This window comes from Symphalangus syndactylus, chromosome 6, assembly GCF_028878055.3.
Source record: "Symphalangus syndactylus isolate Jambi chromosome 6, NHGRI_mSymSyn1-v2.1_pri, whole genome shotgun sequence".
In the NCBI taxonomy this organism is placed as follows: domain Eukaryota; kingdom Metazoa; phylum Chordata; class Mammalia; order Primates; family Hylobatidae; genus Symphalangus; species Symphalangus syndactylus.
Genome location: NC_072428.2, coordinates 71,288,662 through 71,316,090, shown reverse-complemented (window position 1 = coordinate 71,316,090; position 27,429 = coordinate 71,288,662). Strand labels below are relative to the sequence as shown.

Sequence of the window (27,429 nt, the reverse complement as noted above, 5' to 3'; positions counted from 1 at the left end):
AGCTTATCTTAAATTTCTTTTCTCTCTCCATATTACATGTATATTTTTTTAATTTTATTTTTTTTTAAATGGAGATCGCATCTCCCTCTGTTGCCTAGGCTGGACTCAAACTCCTTGGCTCAAGCCTCGGCCTCCAAGGTATCTGGGACTACAGGTATGAGCCACCATCTTGGCCAAATTTTTAGTTTTAAGAGGCATGGTCTCATTTGTTGCCCAGGCCAGAGTGCAGTCACATGATCATGACTCACTGCAGTCTCCAACTCCTGGGCTCAAGAAATCCTCCTGCCTCAGCCTCTCAAATAGCTGGAACTACAGGCGTGAGTCACTGAACCCAGCCTCCTATGCTTTACAATTTTGCTCATAGAATGAGACAACTGAGATAGAATCATGACAGAACTACAAGAAGAATGAGCATCAACTAGAAAGCTAGATTTGCAGCTGGATGCAGTAACCACAAGAGTTTGGGTCAATTTTTTCCCATCATATAAAAGCAACTCTAAAAGTAATAGTTATCTTCATTTCTGAATAAAAGTTTCTGATTCAATAGCTCTAGAATTGTCCTGAGACTGCACTTCTAACAAGTTGTCAGGTAATATTGACGCTGTTGTCTGGGGATTTCACTTTGCAAACCACTTCTCTAAATAATACTCTAATGCACTTTTTTCCTGTCTGCTTAGAGAAATGATGAGTGTAGTCTTGTTTGCTAAATGTGAAAATTACAAAACTACCACTGGGGATGTTTTTTTTGGAAGTTTATTGGAAGATTAACATGTACAGATATAGGGCAGGCAAAAAAAAAGAGACTATATAATTGTTTGCTGGTGTATTTTTGTCTGTACAGCATTTGAACACCCTTTCTATGTTTGTGGAATGTTCTGCTGTGTGATTCTTCATGGTCTCAGAATCTATAAAGTCTAGACATCTGTCTTCCCTGCCCCTGGTAGAGCACAGGCACATGATCTCACTGTTCTATGGTGGTGGTGATCACGGGGATCGTCTCTAAAACAAGGGGTGCCATCCAGTGTCCCGCTGCCGCAGCCACACCAGCCTCATCAGATTGTTCCTCTGTCATCATTTTTGCCATAGTTCTGATTGACTGGCCATTTTAATCACTGCCCACTTTAAAAAAAAAAGATTCTCTAATCTTGCCAGAGTTTCCATGAACTATATTTCTTTTCTGTTCAAGTTAGAGTAATGTATATTGCTTGCAAAATAGAAGCTAACAGAAACCAAAGCATAGGCCAAGAATGATACAGATTACAAGCAATACAGTTTACAATGGAGTCATTTTAATGATAAGCAAAATACTCTTTCACTTAGGTGAAATGTCACTTCCCAATGCTTACACATCAAGTATCCAAAGCATTTTTTAAAGTGGAAGGTAAACAAGAATCACCTTCCTCTAAATTCTGAAATTCTGTACTCAAAGATGACTCTTAAATTTGGTTTCACCAGAACTGATCAAATGGGATAAAAGTATAAGATGCAGGAAAGCTGATTGTCTAGTAGGCTAGAGTCTCTCTTTCACTGTATTTTGCTGAGTGGGAGATGGGTTCTCCTCAGGCCAATAAATTGTAAAGACAGACTCTTCTCTAAGCAATATATAAAATGCAATGTTTTGATGTTGCAACACCACTTTTGTAGTACACCTGCTCACCATGCCAAAGATGACAACAGGTAGGACAAAAATAATAGTCCTAGGGACTCTGTATCCTTCACTGTTGACTAAAGTGAAATGCTTTTTAAATCATTTTGAAGAAAAATTTTTAACCGTGTTTTCATTTGACTATAGTTATCCTCTGATTATTGCACATTTAATACTCTGCTTTATATATTTAGCTTGAGGGGATTTTATCCCATTTCTCAATATGGCAGTAAAAAAGAATTCTATGAAATAGTCCAATAAAATGTGTATCGTATATATTTAAGGTGTGCAACATGGTGTTTTGATGTATGTATACATAATGAAATGGCCACAACTGTCCAGCAAATTAAACTATCGATGACCTACCACGATTACTGGTGTGAGTAAGCATGTGCGCGTGTGTGTGTGTGTGGTGAGAGCACCTAAAATCTACCCTCAACAAATTTTTATACGCAATGCAATGTTATCGACTACAGTCCTCATGCTGTACATTAGCTCTCTAGAGTAATTTATCCTATAAAAGTGCAGTTTTCTACCCCTTGACCTAATACTTTCCATTTCCTCCTCCTTCCTGCTCCTGAAAACCACCATTCTTCTCTCCATTTCTATGTGTTTGACTTGTTCTAAATTCCACATAGAAGTAAGCTCATGCGTATTTTCCTTTCTGTGTCTGGCTTATGTCACCTAGTATAATGTTTTCCAGATTCCGGGTCTTTTTTAGGAAAAGAGATTTTAAGGAGAAGTAAAACAAAAGTTTGTGTTGGTTAGAGACTTAGTTTTGTTGTGGACAGATGACTTGTGTGTGTTTTGGGACTTAGAAAAGTAGCCAGGTACAGTTTCGGTCTTGGAGAAGGCCAGAGACCATTCACTGAACCAGCTATTTTATATCTTCTTGGGCCCCACCATGATTCTCTGACTCTCTGCATCTTCTTTAATCTTTTTTACCTTTGTATTAGCCCATTTTCATGATGCCAATAAAGACATACCCAAGACTGGGAAGAAAAAGAGGTTTAATTGGACTTACACTTCCACGTGGCTAGGGAGGCCTCAGAATCCTGGAGGGAGGCAGAAGGCACTTCTTACATGGTGGCAGCAATAGAAAATGAGGAAGAAGCAAAAGTAGAAAGCTGTGATAAACCCATCGGATCTCATGAGACTTATTCACTATCACAAGAATAGCACAAGAAAGACCAGACCCCATGATTCAGTTACCTCCTCAAGGGTCCCTTCCACAACAGCGGGAATCCTAGGAGATAGAATTCAAGTTGAGATTTGGATGGGGACACAGCCAAATCACATCATTCCACCCCTGGCCTCTCCAGATCTCAATTCTTGACTTCTGTGCAACGGCAGGCTCAACACCACATGGAAGCTGTCAAGGCTTGGGACTTCCACCCTCTGTAGCCACAGCCTGAGCTCTATGTTGTCCTCTTTCAGCCACAGCTGGAGTGGCTGGGATACAGGGCACCAAGTCCCTGGGCTGCACACAACACGGGGACCCTGGGCCCAGCCAATAAAAATCACGTTTTCCTCCTGAGCCTCTGGGCCTGTGATGGGAGAGACTGCTGGGAAGTTCTCTGACACTGCCTGGAGACATTTTCCCAGTGGTCTTGGGAATTAACATTTGGCTCCTTGCTACTTATGCAAATTTCTGTAGCTGACTTGAATTTGTCCTCTTAAAATGGGTTTTTCCTTTCCATCGCATTGTCAGGCTGCAAATTTTCTAACTTTTATGCTCTGCTTGCCTTATAAAACTGAATGTTTTTTACCAACACTTACCTCTTGAATGCTTTGCTGCTTAGAGATTTCTTCCATCAAATACCCTAAATCGTGTCTCTCAAGTTTAAAGTTCCACAGATCTCTAGGGCAGGGGCAAAATGCCATCAGTCTCTTTAATAAAACATGACAAGAGTCTCCTTTGCTCCAGTTCCCAACCAGTTCCTCATCTCCATCTGAGACCACCTCAGCCTGGATTTAATTGTCCATATTGCTATCAGCATTTTGGACAAAGCCATTCAACAAGTCTCTAGGAAGTTCTAAACTTTCCCACATCTTCCTGTATTCTTCTGAGCCCTCCAAACTGTTCCAGTCTCTGCCTGTTACCCAGTTCCAAAGTTAATTCCACGTTTTGGGGTATCTTTTCTGCAGCGCCCCACTCTACTGGAACTAGTTTACTGTATTAGTCCATTTACATGCTGCTGATAAAGACATACCTGAGACTGGAAAGAAAAGGAGGTTTAATTGGACTTACATGTGATTGGGGAGGTCTCAGAATCATGGCAGGAGGTGGAAAGCACTTCTTACATGGCAGCAGCAAGAGAAAATGAGGAGGAAGCAAAAGCGGAAACCCCGATAAACCCATCAGATCTCATGAGACTTACTATCATCAGAATAGCACGAGAAAGACTGGACCCCAGGATTCAATTACCTCCCCCTAGGTCCCTCCCACAACACGTGGGAATTCTGGGAGATACAATTCAAGTTGAGATTTGGGTGGGGACATGGCCAAACCATATCAACCTGTACAAACCAGAGAGTGCCATAACTTCATCACCAGAGGATCTGAAAAACTCCTTCACTCATTGATTAATAGCCTTGCTTGTCTGAGCCTAAGAAAAAGAATTTTGCTTGGAAGGTGGGATGGTAGTGAGCAGGGCTGGCAAATGTCTGGCAGCCTTTCTCAGAGTGGTCTGAGACTTAGCAGGAAATGAATGCTCAGTCTCAAATACTGGCAATATAATTTAGGGAAGCATGAGGTTATGGATGTGGCTTGTAGAATAGGGATTATATTCCTCTTGTTATGAATTAGACTGTCCTTGGTCAGGTTAGCTGGTCAAGAAAAGTAACCACTTAATAAAAATAATTCTCTTTTAAAATAACAAATGAATTTCAACTCACCACAATAAAAATATCAAATAATTTTAGTTTCTCCAATAGTTACCTCCAATTGTAAAATTGTTAAACACCCCCTTCTTGCTATTTTACTTTGGTAGGGATCTTTGAAAAATACTATAGAAGGCTGGGGCTTTCTTAGCCATTTGCCATATAACAAAGCCTCCTTTATCTATAGACATACGAATTTATGACACTTATCACTAGGAGGGCTTAGTGCCACAAGCCCTCCCTTTGGGTTTGTCTGTTTCTTTATGATATTGGTGATCTTTGTTGATTTTGTGGTTGCCTGGTCTCTATGTATTTGGCTTGAATGTATTTCCTTAGTGCCGTTTTTATTTGAAGGGAGGTGAGATTCAAAAGCTAGATCGTGTGAGTTTTTGGTAGCCACTCTACTGAGTCTAAATTTGGGGGAAATTGGGGTTGTTTTCAGTTTATATTTTTCTTTTTCCTCAGAGATCCTTGTTCTAATAAATTTTGTTTTTAAATTTAAAGACAGGGCTTTGGAAAATTTTAAGTTAAAACTTGATCTGATTGTTGCCTTAGGAAGGACATTCTATTGAGTCAAAGATGGTCTGCAAAGGTGGAGAAAGAGAACCCAATAAAAATGCTTTACATGAGAGATTATTGCAGCTAAGATTAGAATAATGCTGGTGAAGACGGTAAGCAGCTAGATTCAAGACACATTTTGATTGCAGAGTCAATAGAACATACTAAACAATTCTATGTGAGGTGTGAAAGAAAATGAGGAGTGAAGTGCCAAAGAATGGGGCACACTCAAATTCTACAATGTAGCCATTAAAACCACTGGAGAAAGTGGGATAATATCTTGGTGGGGACAATGATGAAAAAAGGAAGCAAATTATATAATCAGATGGAAGTGACTTCAGAAGAGAATGCACAGGGAATAATGGTGACAAAGCGAAGATCTGTCCTTCCTCTCTGACCCCATGTGTCAATGGAGAGGCAAGAAAAGGAAATGTCCATTTAACTGCTTTTCAGAAAAAAGTGGTATCAAGTGAAAATAGGTGTCAGACAAGAGGGGGTAGAAAAAGATATGTTATAGAGAGGATTCGAAATATAAAGGCATTTATACACAATAAAATGATACTAAAGGGATACAGGGACCGCAGCTGTAAATGAGGCTATAGGATGAGAGTTTGTAAAGGAATAGCACTGGAGGTACTCTAATTATGGCACTATTAGTTAAAACTATCATGGAAAATAGCTTGAAGGTGCATTTTAATGATGAGGGATGAGCAATGTTAAGTTGGAAAATCTTGTTTAAAGGCTCAGTTACACAACTTACCAGTGTCAAGGTTCCAACTAGAATGTTAGCATGATAGGAGGCATATCCTATGTTGATGAGAAGGTATGCATGGTCTATTTTACACATTAACCTGGTAGGTCTTTTGTAATTTCTACATTTATTGTTGAGTAGAGTAATTATGACATCAGAAGGAAATCATCCAATCATGGTTTCTGCTTTTCTTTTAAAATTTCTTCTCACTTTTATCAGTCTTTTACCTCTTCTCACTATCTAGACTTCTTTTGTCTCACCTCTCCTCTGTTATATAGGTTCTGGTATCTTGTTTGATGTACTAATTTTCTAACATCTTATTTTATGTTTGAAACTAATTTTTGACAATTTTGTAGCCCAGAATCTTAAAAATGCTTAACCACAGTGGTTCGTGTCTGTAATCTCAGCGCTTTGAGAGGCCAAGTTGGGAGGATTGCTTAAGCCCAGGGGTTAGAGACCAGCTGAAGCAACATAGTGAGACCCTCTCCTATAAAAGAGAAAAGAAACAAATACCTAACTGGAATATAATTCTTGTGCTGAATCACAGCTATCATAACATCAACCATTCACATTTTTGAAAGTGAACATTGCTTTCTAGATGACCCCAAAATCATGTGGGCCTATTCATTTCTCTAGTAATGCCACCTTGTGACATCACTAATGACATAATGTCTGTATCTATACAGTGAGCCTCACATATGCAGAAGAAGGCAACATTTTCAAGCAAAACCTGAAATTTTGTGGCACAGCACCTGGTGAGACTGTGGGTTTGACAAATATCTCATCACTTTATCATCAAGTTAAACACTATTCTTTTTTATTAAAGCTTAATAATTAAAGCTTAATTCTGCAAGTGAAATTTATATATACTGCTTTATTAGTACATATATGACACTTTGTTTTCAAACATTGCCATAGCCTGTTTGAAGGAACTTGAGCTTCAGAGTTACAAAATTGCCTCTGCTATGATGGAGAAGAGGAGGAAAAAATGCTTAGATAAGAGCAATTTAACTTAAATGGAGGAAGTGGTGAGTTTTGTTATGTTACAGGCTCACTGAATCCTGAGCAGGTCAAATGTGTCAAATAGCTTCATTGAGAGACTGGATTTCAATACTAAAAGTTTTTATATACCATTAGCTTTGATGGAGAAATTGAAAAGGATTGCCCTACGTCAACAGTGTTGCTTTGCTAAGTGTGCTTTGCAAAGTACAAGTATCTGCCAAGATGGTAACAATTAGGAATTACTTTTTGATAGCAGCCTTCTGTTACAAACTTAATTAACATAGAATTTTGAATGCTTGCAGTGTCTATATTGACAAAAGGACAAAGACTTTTTGAGCCAGCTAACTGGGCTTTTTACAATGGCTTTTGAAGATTGCAGATGCCGCCTACAGAGACGACAGTCATATTTGAGGTAACATTGCTCATTCTTGGAACTCTTTACATTTAATTTTTTTATTCAATGTTTGCCTTCTCATTGAATTATAGGCTTCATAAAAACAAGGATCATATTCTTGGAATTGTGCATAATGTGTGGCATGTTATAGCCTCTCAATAAATGTTGGTTGAATGAATAATCTAATTTTAATTTAGGAAGATTATTCAAACTGGCAAACTGTGTTAAATAATGCATTGATTTATTCTATTACTCAAACTTCAATTAGCAATAAAAAACAGAAAATGAGCAGGAAAAAATAAATTTAATAAATAGCTTAGCAACGTTATTCATTAGTTTCTACCTTATCTTTCTTTAGTAAATCTATTCCTGGAGATAATTTTGATCTGAGGGCTATGTGGTCAACAGTGAATGGTCCAATGGGTAGCAAATAGAAAAAGCCAAGAGTCTAAAAATTGAAAAATTACACAATCAATTCCCAAAATGTTTATATGTACAAAAATAACATTTGATATTGTTTGAGACCTTTATGTGTCACCTGTTAAACACTGGAGAGTTATTAAAATCCCAGTATAATTTCATAATGCAACACATAAAAATAATTCTGAGTGCTCTTGCAAAATATTTCTTAAGCCGTATTTGAGGGGTTCAGTTACTTCACTGGATATTGAACCTTTTGAATAATTCTATTCTAATTCCATATCTATGGTGTTGTGTGTATGCATATAAGGGGGAACAAACTTACTTTGTTATGAAAATGTTTTTTGAAAGATATTTCTCTCTAAAATAGAAAACACAATCAGTCAAGGAATGTCTAACGGGATAGTAGCTGAAAAAGCTGAAGTTAGTTGGGACTTAAATTGCATGCAAACATTTAGAAATCAATAGTTCATTATGGAGGTTTGCTTCAAAGTTAAGTACCAGGTATGCTACAAAAGTTTCAAGAAATAGGTCATTAGGCATACCTATCAACAATTATGTTCAATTCATAGCCAATGAAATACAAGAACAAAAAAATTATGTCCCAGAAAAATAAACTTGACTCTTCCAGTCCCTTGTTAGGAGCAAAGGTGCATTACCTAAAGCCATCAGGGCTGCAGACAATGCTGTGAAGTTTATCCTAGATATATTACCATCTTTGAAATCAACTCAGCAGTTTTGCTTTTTCTGAAAAAACTACTTTTGGTTAGATACGTGAAGCCAATCATAAATTCCTAAAATTTTTCTCTGAGGGGAGATGGTTGGATGCAGGGTATTTACAATGGCCACTATTTTGCAAACCCATCTTTAAAGAGAAATGCTTCATGAATGTAATATGGTGAAGACAGGGGCCATTGTTAATGTAGGGGTTAATGGAAAGCTTCCCCTTCACCCTCTGAAGTTTTGCTGGAAAATAAACTCATAAAAGGCAGACTATTAGAAAAAAAAAAAGGCTTACAAATTTATTGAACTGGATAGCATAGGGGAATCATAGTAGAATGATTACCCAATAACCAATGAGGTGCAGATGATAATATACCCATCTTTTTAGAGGAAAGGAAGATGGGAATGTGTGTATAATTTTAGGAGGGTAGTAAATAAATTTTAGGGGAATTCAATGGGCTTGAAGAATATACAATGGCCTGGGACAAAATCTGTTGGCCTTACAGGGCAGACAATGGTTTGTGACAGAAGTCTGCCAGTTGTTTTGACAGACTGCAGTCCTTCTTCCTGAGGTATTAGTTCGGTTAATGAAAACTCAGGAAAGAAACAGTTTTTTTTTCTTTGTTTGTTTTTTCCTTTAGTAGTTCTGGACTTTAGGCAGATAAGGGAACTTTAGAGAACAGCTTTATTCTGTGCTGTGGGAGAGACAAAGGATTGAGAGAGAGGAGCTGGAAGAGAGGGGTATTGTGAGAGAGAGCCTCTGGTTTCTTCGGTTTAGCATGTCAAAGCACCATATTTTGGGAAATTGGTGTCTGAGCTTCAGCATGAAGAGCCTACTCTCAGTAACTACTGGCAGTGCAAGGTCCTTTCAATGATTACTTTTACTAATGTGAACTTAAAACATTCCAGTGAGGCAGGTAAAAACCTCAGTTAAATGAGTGGGAACAGAATTACAGAAATGTGGAGTTTTGTTTAAGTAAAGGGGAACAAAAGAGCGCAATCCCATCGATTTTGATGCTGACAGTGATTGAGGTATTAGTGGTGTTAACAGCTTTAACAGCGGAGCACCCAGGCAGGACCAGAAATTCTTTCCGAGTTTGACGAGTGGGAAATTACAGCAGAGAATCTGGAAGAAGAATAACCAATAGATCAGGAAAAGCAATACTTAAATTCACTTCTGAGCCGAAATTGGGCTTTTTGGGGGATGGGCGTGGCAAACAGCCGTCGAGTTCCTTAGGAAATAATTAGGGACATTTTCAGCAGCTCCCGCCACCTACTACGTCCGGTTTACTGCGGGATCCACAGAATGGAAGTTGTCCGCCAACAGGAAGAATGCCTCTTCCCTCTGCAGGGCTTCCTTTCCCCCATCGAGGGCCCCTGGGGACCACAGGTCCCCAGCGGGTAGGGCGGAGGCGTGGCCTTGCGAAAGTCAGCGGAGGTCACTCAGCGCTCACAGCCTCCTGCCAGCGCGCTCTGTGTTTCTCTGCAGCCCCGAAGCTCACCAATGTAGCAGGCGCCCCAAGCTCAGTCCTCAAGAAGCCATGGCGAAGTCCAGGGGCCGTCTGTACCTTTGGATGTGCTTGGCTGCTGCGCTGGCATCTTTCCTGGTGGGATTTATGGTGGGTAAGTGAACGAAACACTCTCTCCTGACTCCGGGGCTCGTGATTCTCTGCAGAGATAAAGGGAGAAATCCTGGAGCCGGAAGGGATTGGGCTGTGCGCTAGCCCTGGCCGGCTGGGCTAGATATGATAAACTCTGCAAATTTCAGCAAAACTAGAAACCAGATGGAATGTATTTTGGGCTTCCTAACAGACAAAGTGTGCTTGAAATTCAAATTTATTAAATGTTCCCTGAGTTCACTAGAGACAACCTACAGCTGTCACTATCTGCAGGGATGAAAAAAAATCGTTTTATTTCCAAGCAACATGAGTGAGTCAAAACTTTCAACTAATACGGGCAGCACTAAAAACAAAGCAAAACGAAACAAAACAAAACCCTTTTCTATACGTAAATAAATATTTGTGGAATGTTCCCTATGTGTCAGGGACTAGATATCCAGGGAAGAACAAGAAAAGCCACGCCTTCATGCATAAAGTGAGAAAATGAAAGAGCTTCTCTTAAATAAAACTCCTTTTAAGCATCTCAAAATTATATTACATATCAGAATTTACAGGTTTTCTGCATTTAATATGAACATTATTTTTTAAAGCTCACCATGATCTATTTGTCAGATAAAGGCTTTTTGTGGGGAAGGAGAGAGGGGTGGCTTCTGGTTTTAATAAAGTCGAAGTGATTTTGTGTATATGTGTGCATGTTTGTGTATTTTTTTCCTCAGCCTGGTTTATTAAGCCTCTCAAAGAAATAACCACTTGTATGCGCTATCATCAAAGTATACGGTGGGAACTGGTATCTGAAATGAAAGCTGAAAACATCAAATCATTTCTTCGGTAAGTTTATTTACGTATTTGATCTTAAAAATCATGTTTAAAATATCACAGTGAGAAGCATATTATACCTGGTGATATGCATGAGGACAGTCTTCTCTGTGTGAAATTACATATTAGTCATCAACTTAACTTTTTTTTGTTTTTTTTTTAATGTCTCTATGCCACTCTTAGGGTGAAATCTGTTACAATGTTATAAAAGTAGGTGTTTCTTCCCTAACTTTATCTAACAAAAAGTATCTGGTTGGCTTATTAAGAGATGTTTCAACTTCATGTAACTTTGGATCTCACTGAATGTTATTCTTTGTTCATCAGGGCCTGGGATTTAATCAGCAATTTTTTTAGATACCGTATTCTGTCAGGGAAAGTTAGATGCTGGTTGACTAAGTGATTTAGTGGAAAAGTGATCAAAGTGTCTGATTCTGTCTGCCAAAAGTTAAACCTTTATCCCATCTTGCAGGTATAAATTTGTTGTTTACAAATAAGACAAAATGAAACCAAAAACAATCATTGCCATTCCTCCAGCTTCTAACCATGAAAAACAGTGGAAATTGGGGGAGTCATCATAAACTCCTTAAGAACAATGGCCATGATATTTATTTCTGTATTCAGACTCTTTCAAATGGGTGTTAATTTTTAAAATCAGCTTTAGTGAAGTATAATTTACATAAAATAAACTGCATCCCTATAAAGCCTACAATTTGAGAGTTATGACAGATGTATGCTATAGTGAACATACCACCTCCTCCATCACGCTACAAAAATATTCCATTATGCCCTTTGCAGTTTATTCCCCATCCCCCTCCATCTCTGGCACTAGGCAATCACTAATCAATTTTATATCACTGGAGATTCATTTGCATTTCCTAGAATCTTATTTAAATGGAATCATAGAGTATATGCTCTTTCGTATGTAGCTTCTTTTACTCAGAATAATGATTTTGAGATTCATCTAGATTGTTGCATGTATTAGTAGTTCATTATTTTTATTGCAGACTAGAATTACATTGTATGGATATACTGCAATGTATAGTTGATGGAAATTTGGGTTGGTTATAGTTTTTGGCTATTGTGAATAAAGCTGCTATGAACAGATGTTTACAAGTCTTTCTGTGGATATGTGGTTTATTTCTCTTGAAATGATTGAGTTTGATGATAAGCATAAGTTTAACTTTTTAAGAAAATGCCTAAGATAAGTGAAAAGTGGTGGCATCATTTTGCATTTCTACCTCAAAATAAGGAAATCAGTATTCCAAAGAGATATATGCACTCTGATGTTTACCACAGCAGTATTCACAATAGCCAAGATACCGAATCAACCTGATGATCAACTTCCATCAACAAATATTATGGTGTATATACAGGATGGATTTTTACTCAGCATAAAAAAGAAAGAAATCCTATCATTTGTAGCAACACAAATGGAACTAAATGTCATTATATTAAGTGAAATAAGCCAGTCACAGAAAGACACATATTGCATGATCTAACTCATATGTGGGAGCTAAAAAAAAATGATCTCATGGAGATAGAGAATAGAATGATGGTTACCAGAAACTGGAAGGGTAGCGAGGAGGATGGACGATACTGAGGGGTTGGTTCAATGGGTTCAAAAATACAGTTAGATAGAAGGAATAAGATCTAGTATTACATAGCACAATAGGGCAATTATAGTTAACAATAATTTATTGTATGTTTCAAAATAACTAGAGTGGATTTGAAATGTTCTGAACTCAAAGAAATGATAGGTGTTTGAGGTGATAGATATCCTAACTACTCTGATTTGATCATTACTTATTGTATGCTTCTATGAAGATATCACATATACCCTATAAATGTGTACAAGTAGTAGGTAGCCATAAAATTTAGAAATAAAGAAATAATTTTAGAAGTCTATTCATGGCTTTGGCTTATTTTGTATTTAGATATAAGTTGTTTTCCCCCTGTGGAGTTTTTGGTTTGCTGTTGTTGTTGTTGTTGTTGTTGTTGTTTTGAGACAGAGTCTCACTCCATCACCCAGGCTGGAGTACAGTGTTGCAATCTCAGCTCACTGCACCCTCCATGTCCTAGGCTCCAAGGGATTCTCCCACCTAAGCCTCCTGAGTAGCTGGGACTACAGACATGCATCACCACACCCAGCTAATTTTTTTAATTTTTGTTTATTTGTTTATTTTTTGTTGTTGTTTTTGTTGTTGGTAGCGACAGGGTCTCATTATTTTGCCCAGGCTGGTCTCGAACTCGTGAGCTCAAGTGACATACCCACTTCACCCTCCCACAGTGCTAGGATTACAAGCATAAGCCACCATCCTCAACCCCCCTATGGAGTTTTTAGAGTTCTTTATATAGAGTTGACTCTTGAATAGTGTGGGCATAGCGTGCTGACCCCCCATGCAGTCAAAAATCCACACATAAATTTTAACTCCCCCAAAACTTAACTATTAATAGCCTACTAGTGACCTTAGCAATAACATAGACAATTAACATGTATTTTGTATATGTATTATGTGCTGTATTCTTACAATAAAGTAAGCTAGAGAAAAGAAAATGATTTTTAAAAAATCATAAGAGAAAAGCATTTACTATTCATTAAGTGAATGTAGATTTTCATAAAGGCCTTCATCCAGTATTCACATTGAGTGGGCTGAGGAGAAGGAGGAAGAGGAGCGGTTGGTCTTACTGTCTCAAGGATGGCAGAGGCAGGGAAGGTAGAGAAGGGGAGTCAGGAAAGGCAGTCACTTTCTGTTGAATTCATAGACATCATGCCTGTTTTTTACCTTTCCTTTTCTCTAAAAATATTTTTATACACTACCAGTTCTTCTTCCATCATTTGCTTTACTTTTGTGCCTGTATCATAGAACGGACCGTGTTGTAAAAGAAGTCAAAAGCAGTCTTGAATAATGGAAACCCTTCTGCCAGATTGTCTAATATCATCTTGTTTTCTGGCATTGCTTCTTCTGTCTTCTTCCTCATCATCTGGTACTGGTTTAGAAGTATTCATCTCCATCAAATCATCTTCTGTTAATTTTTCTGGTGTCTACTACCTTTTGAATTTTTCCAAGATTACTGTCATGAAACCCTTCATCCCTCAAGCTTTTTTTTTTTTTTTTTTTTGCCATATTCACAATCTCTTTCATGATTACCTTGTTTGGCTCTGTCATCAATCCTGTGAAGTCATGTCCGCATCTGCACACAGTTTTCTTTAGCAGGAATTTGTTGTGTTGGGCTTGATGGCTTTCACAGCATTTTCTATAACAATGATGGCATCTTCAGTGGTGTAATTTTTTTCAAAATTTCATTAAGTTCTGTCAGGGTTCTCTTCCGTAGTATTGACAATCCTTTCCATAGAGTGCAGTGAGCCTTAAAATTGTTATTATGACCCCTTGATCTAGGGGGCAAATTAGAGAGATGTGTTTGGGGGCAAGTAGACTACTTGATCTCAGGGTTTCTGGGTAGCCAGACGTGTCTTCCCATACCAAAAGGATTTGAAAAGGCAATCCCTTCCTGGCAAGGTATTTCATGACTGCAGGAACAAAGTATGTGTGGAATCAATCTAGAACATTGGTTTCTGTTGTCCAGGCCTTCTTGTTGTACAACCAAAAGACTGAAAGCTGCCGTTTATCTTTTCCCTTCAAGGTTTGGGGGTTAGCAGCTTCATAGATAAGGGCAGCCCTTATCATAAACCCAAGTGCATTTGCACAAAACAGTAGAATTTGCCTATCCCTTCCAGCCTTAAATCTCAGTGCTTACATCTCTTCCTTACTCTTAAATATCCTTTGTAGCATCCCCCTCCGCCCCCAGGATAGGGCATTTTCATTTGCATTGAAAAACCTTTTCAGGCAGATATGCCCTTTCTCCTCAGTAATTTTCTTAATGTCATCTGAAGACTTGTCCACTGCCTCTTGGTGAGCAGAAGCTGCTCCTCCTCTTATCTTGACACGTTGAAAGTTAAACTTCTTTCTAAATTTATCAAACCATCTTTTGCAGGCATACTATTCTCCACCTTTACCTTCCGTTTGCTTTAAATCATCATAGAATGACTTTGCTTTTTCTCAAATCACATTAATTAGAGTCTATAGATATGCCTTTCTTATAGCAATCCTACACCCACATAAAAGCTACATTTTCAATACAAGAAAAAAAGGTAATTTGCAAAAGAACAAGGTTTTCACACTTGTTGGCATAGCTGCCATGACAGCTTCAGAAATTTTTCCGTTTTATTTTTTTTTTAACAATAGTCCTTATGCTGGATTTATCTTGAAAATGGAGGGCAATCACAGCTGCACATCTCAGTCTAGGGTATACCAAGCAATTCATCTTTATATTATGATGTATCATTAGTGGCATTTTGAATGGATCCCATGGTGTTATTCAAGGTTTACAGTATTATACTAAACACGGTGAGAACTACATTAGAACCATGGGAGATCATTCTTTAGACTGCCATAAGCAATTTACTGGAGAAACAAACTGTTCACGTAGTGATGATTAGGGAGATGCTTAGTATCATACAGTGGTTTAAGCAGATAGTCATCACACAAGCTCACTGCAAGAGCAATAAGCTGTTGCTACAAATGTATTCCTGAAGTACACAATTTATTACAGTTAATTTTACATAATTATGACTTTATATTGTATTTTTATGTTTGTTTACAGTTCTCTAGACTGCAAATGGCACCATGTAGTCTGCAGGTGTATGCATATATTTTGATACATTTTAACTTTTTATAATAGATTCATGTTATTTTAAAACAGTAAATGATAAAATACTTTTACATGTACTGCATGCATTCATGACAAACCTTTTTTTTATATTTCTAGGCTATGTGGTTCATTTATGAGTTTTTTTTAAATTGCTGCAAATCTCAAAAAAAATTTCCAATATATTTATTGAAAAAAATTCATATATAAGTGGACCCATGCTGTTCAAACCTATGTTTCAAGGGTCAATTCTATTCTAGATTCTAGATACAAGTCTTCTGTTGGAAATGCAGTGAACAAATATTTTTTTCCAGTCTGTAATTTGTCTATTTGCCCACCCTCATTTGCAGATCAGAAGTTAAAACCTTATTTTGATGAGGTGTAATTTATCAATTTTTCTCTTTTTGGATCATGCTTTTGGGTTCATATCTAAGAACTCTCTGATCTGGACTTTGACCAATTTTGTCTTCTTTTTTCCCCCAAAGGTTTATAATTTACCTTTTACGTTAAAGTTTCTGACCTATTTTGAGTTATTTTGTGCATAAAGATATAAGGTTTAGGTTGAGTTTATTCTTTTGCCTGAGAATGTCCAATTGCTCTATCACCATTTGTTAAAATGTTATCCTTCTTTCATTTAATTGCTTTTGCACCTTTGTTAAAAATTGGTTGGGTGTATTTGTGTGAGTCTATTTCTGGATTCTCTCTTTTGTAGAGACAGAGTCTTATTCTGTTTCTGGGTTTTATATTCTGCCCTATTTATCCAGTACCGTACTGTCCTGATTATTAAAGTGATATAGCAGATTTTAACAAAACATAGAATGATTTCTCTTACCTTATTCTTTTAAACTATTATTGTAGCTATACTGTATCCCTTACCTTTTCATTTAAAATATATAATAAACACATATTTGTCTAAAAAACTATTTGTGGAGCTTTGCTAGGAATTACAGTAATCCTATAGAGCTATTTGGGAATTCTTGACATGTTTGCTGTGTCCAGTCTTCTATTACATGAACGTGGTATGTTTCCAATTGTAGATCATCTTTCTTTTATCAGCATTTTGTAATTTGCATGAAGCAGATGCTTTATATGCTTTGTTAGATTTGCATCTTTCATTTTCTTTGGAGCAAATGCAAATTATATTGTGTTTTAATTTCAATTTCCACATATTCTGTTGTTAGCATATAGAAATGCTGTTGTGTTTGTGTATTGATGTGGCATCCTGTGGCCTTGCTGAACTCTAAGAAAGTTTTGTTTGTTTGTTTGTTTTGGTTTTGGGGGACTTTTCTGAGACAGAGTCTTGCCATATTTCCCAGGCTGGTTTCAAACTCCTGGGATTAAGCGATCCTCCCACCTAGGCCTCCCAGAGTTCTGGGATGACAAATGTGAGCCACTAGACTTGGCTGGAAGGTGGGAAAGAGTTTGGTTTGTTTGTTTGGTTTGGTTGGTTTCTACCTCAAAATAAGGAAATCAGAATTCCAAAGAGATATATGGACTCTGATGTTTACCACAGCAGTATTCACAATAGCCAAGATACCGAATCAACCTGATGATCAACTTCCATCAACAAATATTATGGTGTATATACAGGATGGATTATTACTCAGCATAAAAAAGCAAGAAATCCTATCATTTGTAGCAACACAAATGGAACTAAATGTCATTATATAAAGTGAAATAAGCCAGTCACAGAAAGACACATATTGCATGATGTAACTCATATGTGGGAGCTAAATAAATTGATCTCATGGAGATAGAGAATAGAATGATGGTTACCAGAAACTGGAAGGGTAGTGAGGAGGATGGACGATACTGAGGGGTTGGTTCAATGGGTACAAAAATACAGTTAGATAGAAGGAATAAGATCTAGTATTACATAGCACAATAGGGCAACTATAGTTAACAATAATTTATTGTATGTTTCAAAATAACTAGAGTGGATTTGAAATGTTCCGAACTCAAAGAAATGATATATGTTTGAGGTGATAGATATCCTAACGACTCTGATTTGATCATTACTTATTGTATGCTTCTATCAAGATATCACATATACCCTATAAATGTGTACAAGTAGTAGGTAGCCATAAAATTTAAAAATAAAGAAATAATTTTAGAAGTCTATTCACAGCTTTGGCTTATTTTGTATTTAGATATAAGTTGTTTTCCCCTGTGGAGTTTTGTGTTTGTTGTTGTTGTTGTTGTTGTTGTTGTTTTGAGACAGAGTCTCACTCCATCACCCAGGCTGGAGTACAGTGTTGCGATCTCAGCTCACTGCAACCTCCATGTCCTAGGCTCAAGGGATTCTCCCACCTCAGCCTCCTGAGTAGCTGGGACTACAGACATGCATCACCACACCAAGCTAATTTTTTTTTAATTTTTGTTTATTTGTTTATTTTTTGTTGTTGTTTTTGTTGTTGGTAGCGACAGGGTCTCATTATTTTGCCCAGGCTGGTCTCGAACTCGTGAGCTCAAGTGACATACCCACTTCACCCTCCCACAGTGCTAGGATTGCAAGCATAAGCCACCATCCTCAACCCCCCTATAGAGTTTTTAGAGTTCTTTATATAGAGTTGACTCTTGAATAATGTGGGCATAGGGTGTTGAAACCCCATGCAGTCAAAAATCCACACATAAATTTTAACTCCCCCAAAGCTTAACTATTAATAGCCTACTAGTGACCTTAGCAATAACATAGACAATTAACATGTATTTTGTATATGTATTATATGCTGTATTCTTACAATAAAGTAAGCTAGAGAAAAGAAAATGATTTTTAAAAAATCATAAGAGAAAAGCATTTACTATTCATTAAGTGAATGTAGATTTTCATAAAGGCCTTCATCCCATATTCACATTGAGTATGGTGAGGAGGAGGAGGAAGAGGAGGGGTTGGTCTTACTGTCTAAAGGATGGCAGAGGTAGAGAAGGTAGAGAAGGGGAGTCAGGAAAGGCAGTCACATTCTGTTCAATTCTTAGACATCATGCCTGTTTTTTACTTTTTCTTTTCTCTAAAAATATTTTTATACACTACCAGTTCTTCTTCCATCATTTGCTTTAGTTTTAGTGCCTGTATCATAGAAAGGACCGTGTTGTAAAAGAAGTCAAAAGCAGTCTTGAATAATGGAAACCCTTCTGCCAGATTGTCTAATATCATCTTGTTTTCTGGCATTGCTTCTTCTGTCTTCTTCCTCATCATCTGGTACTGGTTTAGAAGTATTCATCTCCATCAAATCATCTTCTGTTAATTTTTCTGGTGTCTACTACCTTTTGAATTTTTCCAAGATTACTATCATGAAACCCTTCATCCCTCAACCTTTTTTTTTTTTTTGCCATATTCACAATCTCATGATTACCTTGTTTGGCTCTGTCATCAATCCTGTGAAGCCATGACCTCATCTCCACACAGTTTTCTTTGGCAGGAATTTGTTGTGTGGGGCTTGATGGCTTTCAAGCATTTTCTATAACAATGATGGCATCTTCAGTGGTGTAATTTTTTTCAAAATTTCATTAAGTTCTTTCAGGGTTCTCTTCCATAGTATTGACAATCCTTTCCATAGAGTGCAGTGAGCCTTAAAATTGTTATTATGACCCCTTGATCTAGGGGGCAAATTAGAGAGATGTGTTTGGGGGCAAGTAGACTACTTGATCTCAGGGTTTCTAGGTAGCCAGAGGTGTCTTCCAATACCAAAAGAATTTGAAAAGACAATCCCTTCCTGGCAAGGTATTTCATGACTGCAGGAACAAAGTATGTGTGGAATCAATCTAGAACATTGGTTTCTGTTGTCCAGGCCTTCTTGTTGTACAACCAAAAGACTGAAAACTGCCGTTTATCTTTTCCCTTCAAGGCTTGGGGGTTAGCAGCTTCATAGATAAGGGCAGCCCTTATCATAAACCCAAGTGCATTTGCACAAAACAGTAGAATTTGCCTATCCCTTCCAGCCTTAAATCTCAGTGCTTACATCTCTTCCTTACTCTTAAATATCCTTTGTAGCATCCCCCTCCGCCCCCAGGATAGGGCATTTTCATTTGCATTGAAAAACCTTTTCAGGCAGATATCCCCTTTCTCCTCAGTAATTTTCTTAATGTCATCTGAAGACTTGTCCACTGCCTCTTGGTGAGCAGAAGCTCCTCCTCCTGTTATCTTGACAGGTTAAAAGTTAAACTTCTTTCTAAATTTATCAAACCATCTTTTGCAGGCATACTATTCTCCACCTTTACCTTCCGTTTGCTTTAAATTATCATAGAATGACTTTGCTTTTTCTCAAATCACATTAATTAGAGTCTATAGATATGCCTTTGTTATAGCAATCCTACACCCACATAAAAGCTACATTTTCAATACAAGAAAAAAAGGTAATTTGCAAAAGAACAAGGTTTTCACACTTGTTGGCATAGCTGCCATGACAGCTTCAGAAATTTTTCCTTTTTTTTTTTTTTTAACAGTAGTCCTTATGCTGGATTTATCTTGAAAATGGAGGGCAATCACAGCTGCACACCTCAGTCTATGGTATACCAAGCAATTCATCTTTTTCTTATGATGTATCATTAGTGGCACTTCGTATGGATCCCATGGTGTTATTCAAGGTTTACAGTATTATACTAAACACGGTGAGAACTACATGAGAACCGTGGGAGATCATTTTTTAAACTGCCGTAAGCAATTTACTGGAGAAACAAACTGTTCACGTAGTGATGATTAGGGATATGGTTAATATCATACAGTGGTTTAAGCAGATAGTCATCGCACAAGCTCACTGCAAGAGCAATAAGCTGTTGCTACAAATGTATTCCTGCAGTACACAATGTATTACAGTTAATTTTACATAATTATGACTTTATATTGTATTTTTATGTTTGTTTACAGTTCTCTAGACTGCAAATGGCACCATGTAGTCTGTAAGTGTATGCATATATTTTGATACATTTTAACTTTTTATAATAGATTCATGTTATTTTAAAACAGTAAATGATAAAATACTTTTACATGTACTTTATGCATTCATGACAAACCTGTTCTTTTTTTATATTTCTAGGCTATGTGGTTCATTTATGAGTTTTTTTTTTAAATTGCTGCAAATCTCAAAAAAATTTTCCAATATATTTATTGAAAAAAGTTCATATATAAGTGGACCCATGCTGTTCAAACCTATGTTTCAAGGGTCAGTTCTATTCTAGATATGTCTTTTGTTGGAAATGCAGTGAACAAATATTTTTTTCCAGTCTGTAATTTGTCTATTTGCCCACCCTCATTTGCAGATCAGAAGTTAAAACCTTATTTTGATGAGGTGTAATTTATCAATTTTTCTCTTTTTGGATCATGCTTTTGGGTTCATATCTAAGAACCCTTTGATCTGGACTTTGACCAATTTTGTCTTCTTTTTTCCCGCAAAGGTTTATAATTTACCTTTTACGTTAAAGTTTCTGACCTATTTTGAGTTATTTTGTGCTTAAAGATGTAAGGTTTAGGTTGAGTTTGTTCTTTTGCTTGAGAATGTCCAATTGCTCTATCACCATTTATTAAAATGTTATCCTTCTTTCATTTAATTGCTTTTGCACCTTTGTTAAAAATTGGTTGGGTGTATTTGTGTGAGTCTATTTCTAGATTCTCTCTTTTGTAGAGACAGGGTCTTATTCTGCTTCTGGGTTTTATATTCTGCCCTATTTATCCAGTACCGTACTGTCCTGATTATTAAAGTGATACAGCAGATTTTAACAAAATATAGAATGTTTTCTCTTACCTTATTCTTTTAAACTATTATTGTAGCTATACTGTATCCCTTACCTTTTCATTTAAAATATATAATAAACACATATTTGTCTAAAAAACTATTTGTGGAGCTTTGCTAGGAATTACAGTAATCCTATAGAGCTATTTGGGAATTCTTGACATGTTTGCTGTGTCCAGTCTTCTATTACATGAACGTGGTGTGTTTCCAGTTGTAGATCATCTTTCTTTTATCAGCATTTTGTAATTTGCATTAAGCAGATGCTTTATATGCTTTCTTAGATTTGCATCTTTCATTTTCTTTGGAGCAAATGCAAATTATATTGTGTTTTAATTTGAATTTCCACATAAACTGTTGTTAGCATATAGAAATACTGTTGTGTTTGTGTATTGATGTGGCATCCTGTGGCCTTGCTGAACTCTAAGAAAATTTTGTTTGTTTGTTTGTTTTGGTTTTGGGGGTGTGTTCTGAGACAGAGTCTTGCCATATTTCCCAGGTTGGTTTCAAACTCCTGGTATTAAGCGATCCTCCCACCTAGGCCTCCCAGAGTTCTGGGATGACAAATGTGAGCCACTAGACTTGGCTGGAAGGTGGGAAAGAGTTTGGTTTCTTTGTTTGGTTTGGTTGATTTCTTGTAGATTCATTGAAATTTTCTATGTAGACAATAACGTCATCTTCAAAAAGGGAACGTTTCATTTCTTTTTTCTTTCTAATCTGTATGTCTTTTACTTTTTTAAGAATAATTGCCTCTTTGTGCTGACTGGAACCTCCATTACTCTGTTGAATAAGAATAGTAAGAATGGACATTCATTTCTTTTTACTAATCTTAAGGAGAAAGATTTAGTTTCACCGTTAAGTATGATGTAGCTGTCGGTATTCTGTTGATGCTCTTTGTCAAGTTAAGAAAGCTCCCCTCTATTCCAAGACTGCTGAGGGTTTTTATCATGAATGGGTGTTGTATTTTGTCAAGTGCTTTTTCTGGATCAATTAATGTGATCATATGATTTTTCTTTTTTAGCTGGTTGGTAGGGTAATTCCTTTATTTCTTTACTAATTTGGGAGGAGGTCAAATTTAATCCAGAGCTATGTTATAGTTTTCTCCACGAATGCAAAATTGTCTATTTGTCCCATTAATTTGGTCAGTTTTTGCTCTATGTATTCTGAGGCTCATTCATTAGGCATATACACATGGATGTTATGTCTTCAAAACAGAATGACCTTTTATTTTTATGAAATGTGCTTAGTTATCTTTAGTAATAATCTTTTAAGTCTATTTTATTTCATATGAATGGAGCCATGTCAGCCTTCTAATACTTAAGTTTATATAGGATGTCTTCTTCCATCTACTTACTTTTAACTATCACTTTCATTAGAAATAAAGTGTACCCTCTATAGAGAGAACACAGTTGTCATTTGCTGTTTTACTCATTTTTGTAATCTTAATGTAAGTATGCCTTCTGTGGGCTGCATATAATAGATATTTGCTTTTTTATCCACTCTGGTAACCTCTGCCTTGTGGGTATTTAGTCCATTAACATATAATATAGTTATTGATTGATATAATTAAACTTAAGTCTGCCACTTTATGGTTTGTTTTCTGTTTTCTTTCTGTACCTTTACTCATTTTCTGACTTTTGGATAGTGGGGAAAATATACGAAATTTTATTTTGTTTCAATTTATCTTTTGGCTATACCTCTTTGGCTATACTTTTTAGTGGATACTCTAAAACTTATATAATACATCTATAATGTTTCACTGTATTCTTAAATTTACTACTGTGTCACTTAATATGTAATGGAGAAACTCACATTTCTGTATATCCATTTACTCTCTCCCCCACCATCCTTTATAAAGTAGCTGTCATATGTATCATACATACATGAAATATAAACCTCAAAAAATAATGCTATATTAATGTTATATTTTTTCTTTGAACGTGTATATGTATTGTAAACCAGTTAAAGTTAAAATTAGTATTTCATGTTTCTTAGATATTTATCATTTTTGATGCTTTTCATTGGTTTCTGAAGATTTAGGTTGCCCTGTGCTATTTCTGTTGAGTCTGAATAACTTCCTTAAGTATTTCCTGTAATGTGGAGTCTGATGGTGACAAATTCTTAGTTTTTCTTCATCCATAAAATTCTTTACTTCAACTTTATTCTCCAAACATATTTTTCCTGGATATAGAATTCTGGGTTGACTCCGCTAATACACATGAAGTTTTTAGAACTTTAAATGTTTCACTGTCTTCTAGCTGCTATGTTATCTGATGAGAAGTTTACAGTCATTAAATCATGTAACATGTATCATTTTTGTCTTTGATTTTTGGCAGTTTTACTATGTGTCTAGGCATAGTTTTCTTTAAATTTAGCCTGTTTAGGCTCTCTGAGCCTCTTGACAATGGAAATTTATGTCTTCCATTTATTTAGAAAGGTCTTGTTTACTATTTCCTAAAATATTTTTCTGCACCATTCTTTCTCTTCTTTTCTTCTGATACTCCAGTTAAACCCTACAGACAGATATACCGAGTGAAGTACATACACACTACAGTTAACAATCCCTGACTTATGATGGTTTGATTTAGAATTTTTCAACTTTATGATGGATTTATCAGGATATTAAATGCATTTTCAATTTAGTAATATTTTTGACTTTCAATGGGTTTATAGGGACACAACCTCACCATAAGTTGAGTAGTATATCTATTTTCTACCCATCTGTGCTGTTGAGATCACAAGGTTCCATGTTATTGTCTATGGATGAACTCGAGTGAGCTATTGTAATGAGGAATAAATCAGCTATAATGTTCTTATTAAATTTCAGCTTATGTATTATCAAGGCACATCAGATATCAAGAGGTTAGTTCAAAATGTCTGTTGCGAGGTGCTTTTTTGATGATACAGGAAAAGAAGGAGTAGGAATGAACATCACTTGAAGAGAGACTCAGTCTATATATAGCTCATGCAATGGAGTAGAATGGCAGAGGTTTTTTTTTTCTTCTTCTTCTTCTTCTTCTTTTTTGACAGTCTTGCCCTGTTGCCTAGACTGGAGTGCAGTGGCACAATCTCAGCTCACTGCAACCTCCACCTCCCAGGTTGAAGCAATTCTCCTGCCTCAGCCTCCTGAGTAGCTGTGATTACAGGCTCCCACCACCACACCTGGCTAGTTTTTGTACTTTTAGTAGAGACGGGGTTTGCAATGTTGACCAGGCTGGTCTCAGGTGATCCGCCCACCTCGGCCTCCCAAATGCTGGGATTACAGGCATGAGCCACCGTGCCCAGCCATGAATGTCTTATCAAGTGAGACAGAGTGCTTACATTTAAATTTGCTTAACTTAAAAGGCCAGGTAAGATGTTAACACTATTGAAGTATTTGCACTGTATCATCAAGTGTCCAGAAGAAAGCTCCTAGAAAATGACGTGAGGTATCAGAACTAAATTATGGTGATGCTCTTGATTAAACATTAACATTTTCTATTTATATTATTAGTATTATGCTTTAGTGTATAATATGCATAAGTTGATAAACAATCTTTGAATGGTTTTCGTGATGATTAAATATCTTGTTGGTGTTGATTTTCCTTTCTTTTGCATCCAACCACATACAAATATTACACACCAAGAATGATGACAAGAACAGGGATAGAGGGAAATACACCATATTAGGGGCCCCCAACTTTAATGAATGAAGAGGCATGACCCAAAGTTTTGTAGATGACAGTACATACCTAGAAGGTGTAGTGGGTGGTGACTTTTGTTGTAAGCTTCAAAAAAGCTGTTAGTTTGGAAAGAAGAAAAAAGAGATATATTTGAAACAGCCAGTGGAGAGTAAGGCCTCCTAGCTGAACTTTAGCCATGAGATATATGGGGTCATGGAAAACAAAACAGCCTGCAGCTGAGCAGGGTCCTCAGAGGAAACCAGTTAAGACAAGGAGGTTGGCTGGGCACGTTGGCTCACGCCTGTAATCCCTGCACTTTGGGAGGCCAAGGACAGTGGATCACCTGAGGTCAGGAATTCAAAACTAGCCTGTCCAACATAATGAAACCCCACCTCTACTAAAAATACAAAAAATTAGCTGGGCATTGTGGCATGCACCTGTAATCCCAGCTACTCGGGAGGCTGAGGCAGGAGAATCGCTTGAACCTGGGAGGCGGAGGTTGCAGTAAGCCAAGATTGTATCACTGCACTCCAGCCTGGGCAACAAGAGCAAAACTCCATCAAAAAAACGAAAAAAAAAAAAACAGAAAAGAAAGACAAGGAGGTCAAGGAAACATTCAGAGAAGGTGCTGAAGAGATAAGCGAATTGTTGATTGCAGAGCTAAAGGGTAAATGAACACAGCAGAAGAGTTTAGAAGGCAAAGGAGGGCTTGAAGATTGAGTTAAAGGGCTTAAATGTGGGAACAATTGTATTTCTCCCAGCCACTTTCTTATTAACAGAGCCTCAACTGTGAGTGTTCTCCCTCTCTCAGGAGGGTATGTGTTCAGTAAAGGTTACCTTCCTCCCAGCCCAGGAATCTCTTGATTAGTCCATAAGCCAATCATTATCCTCCCTCTGGCAATGATTGATTTGAGAAGGGGTAAATGACCCTATTTTGCCTAATGAGATGGGAGAAAAACTTAGCTAAGATCTTCTACAAAAATGTTCCTTTGTTAAACACAAAAGAAGGAATAGTTGTTCCAGTTTGTACTTGTTTCTCCTGAAGTTACTGGGTGAATATGTATGCCTGGAGCTGTAATGCCCATCTTGAGACCATACGGAGAGAAACCCTGATATAAAATAAAGGATGTTATACCTTCCTACTCTTTTTCTGTACTTCTCTATTTCATTTCAGGGAGTTCTTGAAAAGATGGGAGGCAAAAAATTCGTGGCTAATCCTCCCTCCTAATTTAAGGAAATACATATATTTTTTTCTAATTGCAAGAATCATATCTGCTCTATGTAGAAACAAAAATAATGAATTGTATAAAGTAGAAATTAAATATCTCTAGCCGTTTTGCCTTTTTATTCCTATACATATAAAATAACTTCTGTCTGAACGCATTTGTACTTTTAAAAAATAAATATGGTAAGAAATTAAACATCTGATACCTGCAGTTTTCATTTTCTGATATAGAGAAGGACACCTTCTCAGAGAAGATGATGCTTGAAGAGTCCTTATGGATGATTATAGTTTGCAGATGAGAAAAGAGAGTGATTAGAAGTGGTGATAGAGGAAGATTCAGGTAGATGGGACAATATTTTTGGCTGAGATAAGACATTGTGCAAAGGCTAAAAGATAGTAAAGATCATAATCATTTTATGAGAAAAATAAGTATACTCAGTGACAGAGAGTAGAGGAGTTTATAAGAGAGCGATGTGGAATTAATCTGAAAAGACAGAAGAGAGAATCTAACCTAAAAGTGCTTTAGATGCCTTGTTGGGGTGTGAACTTTCTAATGCAGGGTACAGTGAGTTGTAGAAGAATTTTAAGCACATGGGTAATAACAGCAGATGAATTATTTAGAAACATCATTATTTCTCAGGATCAGATAACTACAATTTTGGATTCCAGTTCCAGCATTTGTTAGCTGTAAAATTATGAGTAGATTATTCGGCCACTCTGTCAGTGTCCTCATTTGCCAAATGGGGATGATGGAAGAAAGATTGTGATGATTAAATGAGAAAACACATGTGAAAGTGAATGTAGAGTGCTTGTCATACAACAGGTTTTCAATACATGTTAATTTCCTTTTACTGCTGTATATTTTGTGGCTGTTGTCTGGTTAACAAAAAAATTTTTAAAGGGTTTATTTTTGTTCTACTGATGATGGGTGACTTTAATTTTTTTTTTTTTTTTTTTTTTTTGTGACGTAGTCTCACTCCGTCACCCAGGCTGGAGTGCATTGGCATGATCTCGGCTCACTGCAACCTCCACCTCCCAGATTCAAGCAATTCTCCTGCCTCAGTCTCCCAACTAGCTTGGATTACAAGCGCTTGCCATGATGCCTGGCTAATTTTTTTGTATTTTTGGTAGAGACAGGGTTTCACCATGTTGGCCGGGCTGGTCTCAAACTCCTGACCTCAGTTGATCCACCCTCCTCGGCCTTCCAAAGTGCTGGGATTACAGGTGTGAGCCACCATGCCTGGCCAGGGACTTTAAAAATATTATTCAACCCAAGTAAAATAAATCTCACTAAGAACTAT

At 37.0% G+C, this 27,429-nt stretch overlaps 1 protein-coding gene across 1 annotated transcript in view; it reads left to right on the top strand.

Moving 5' to 3' along the window:
• Positions 1-27,429, top strand: part of LOC129485315 (N-acetylated-alpha-linked acidic dipeptidase 2-like) — a 61,181-nt gene that overhangs the window by 27,343 nt on the left and 6,409 nt on the right. The window contains exons 2-4 of the mRNA XM_055284672.2: positions 7,142-7,251; positions 9,728-9,999; positions 10,712-10,823. Of these exons, the coding sequence (XP_055140647.2) occupies positions 7,199-7,251; positions 9,728-9,999; positions 10,712-10,823 (437 nt within the window). The 5' untranslated portion in view covers positions 7,142-7,198. The remainder of the gene's footprint in view (positions 1-7,141; positions 7,252-9,727; positions 10,000-10,711; positions 10,824-27,429) is intronic.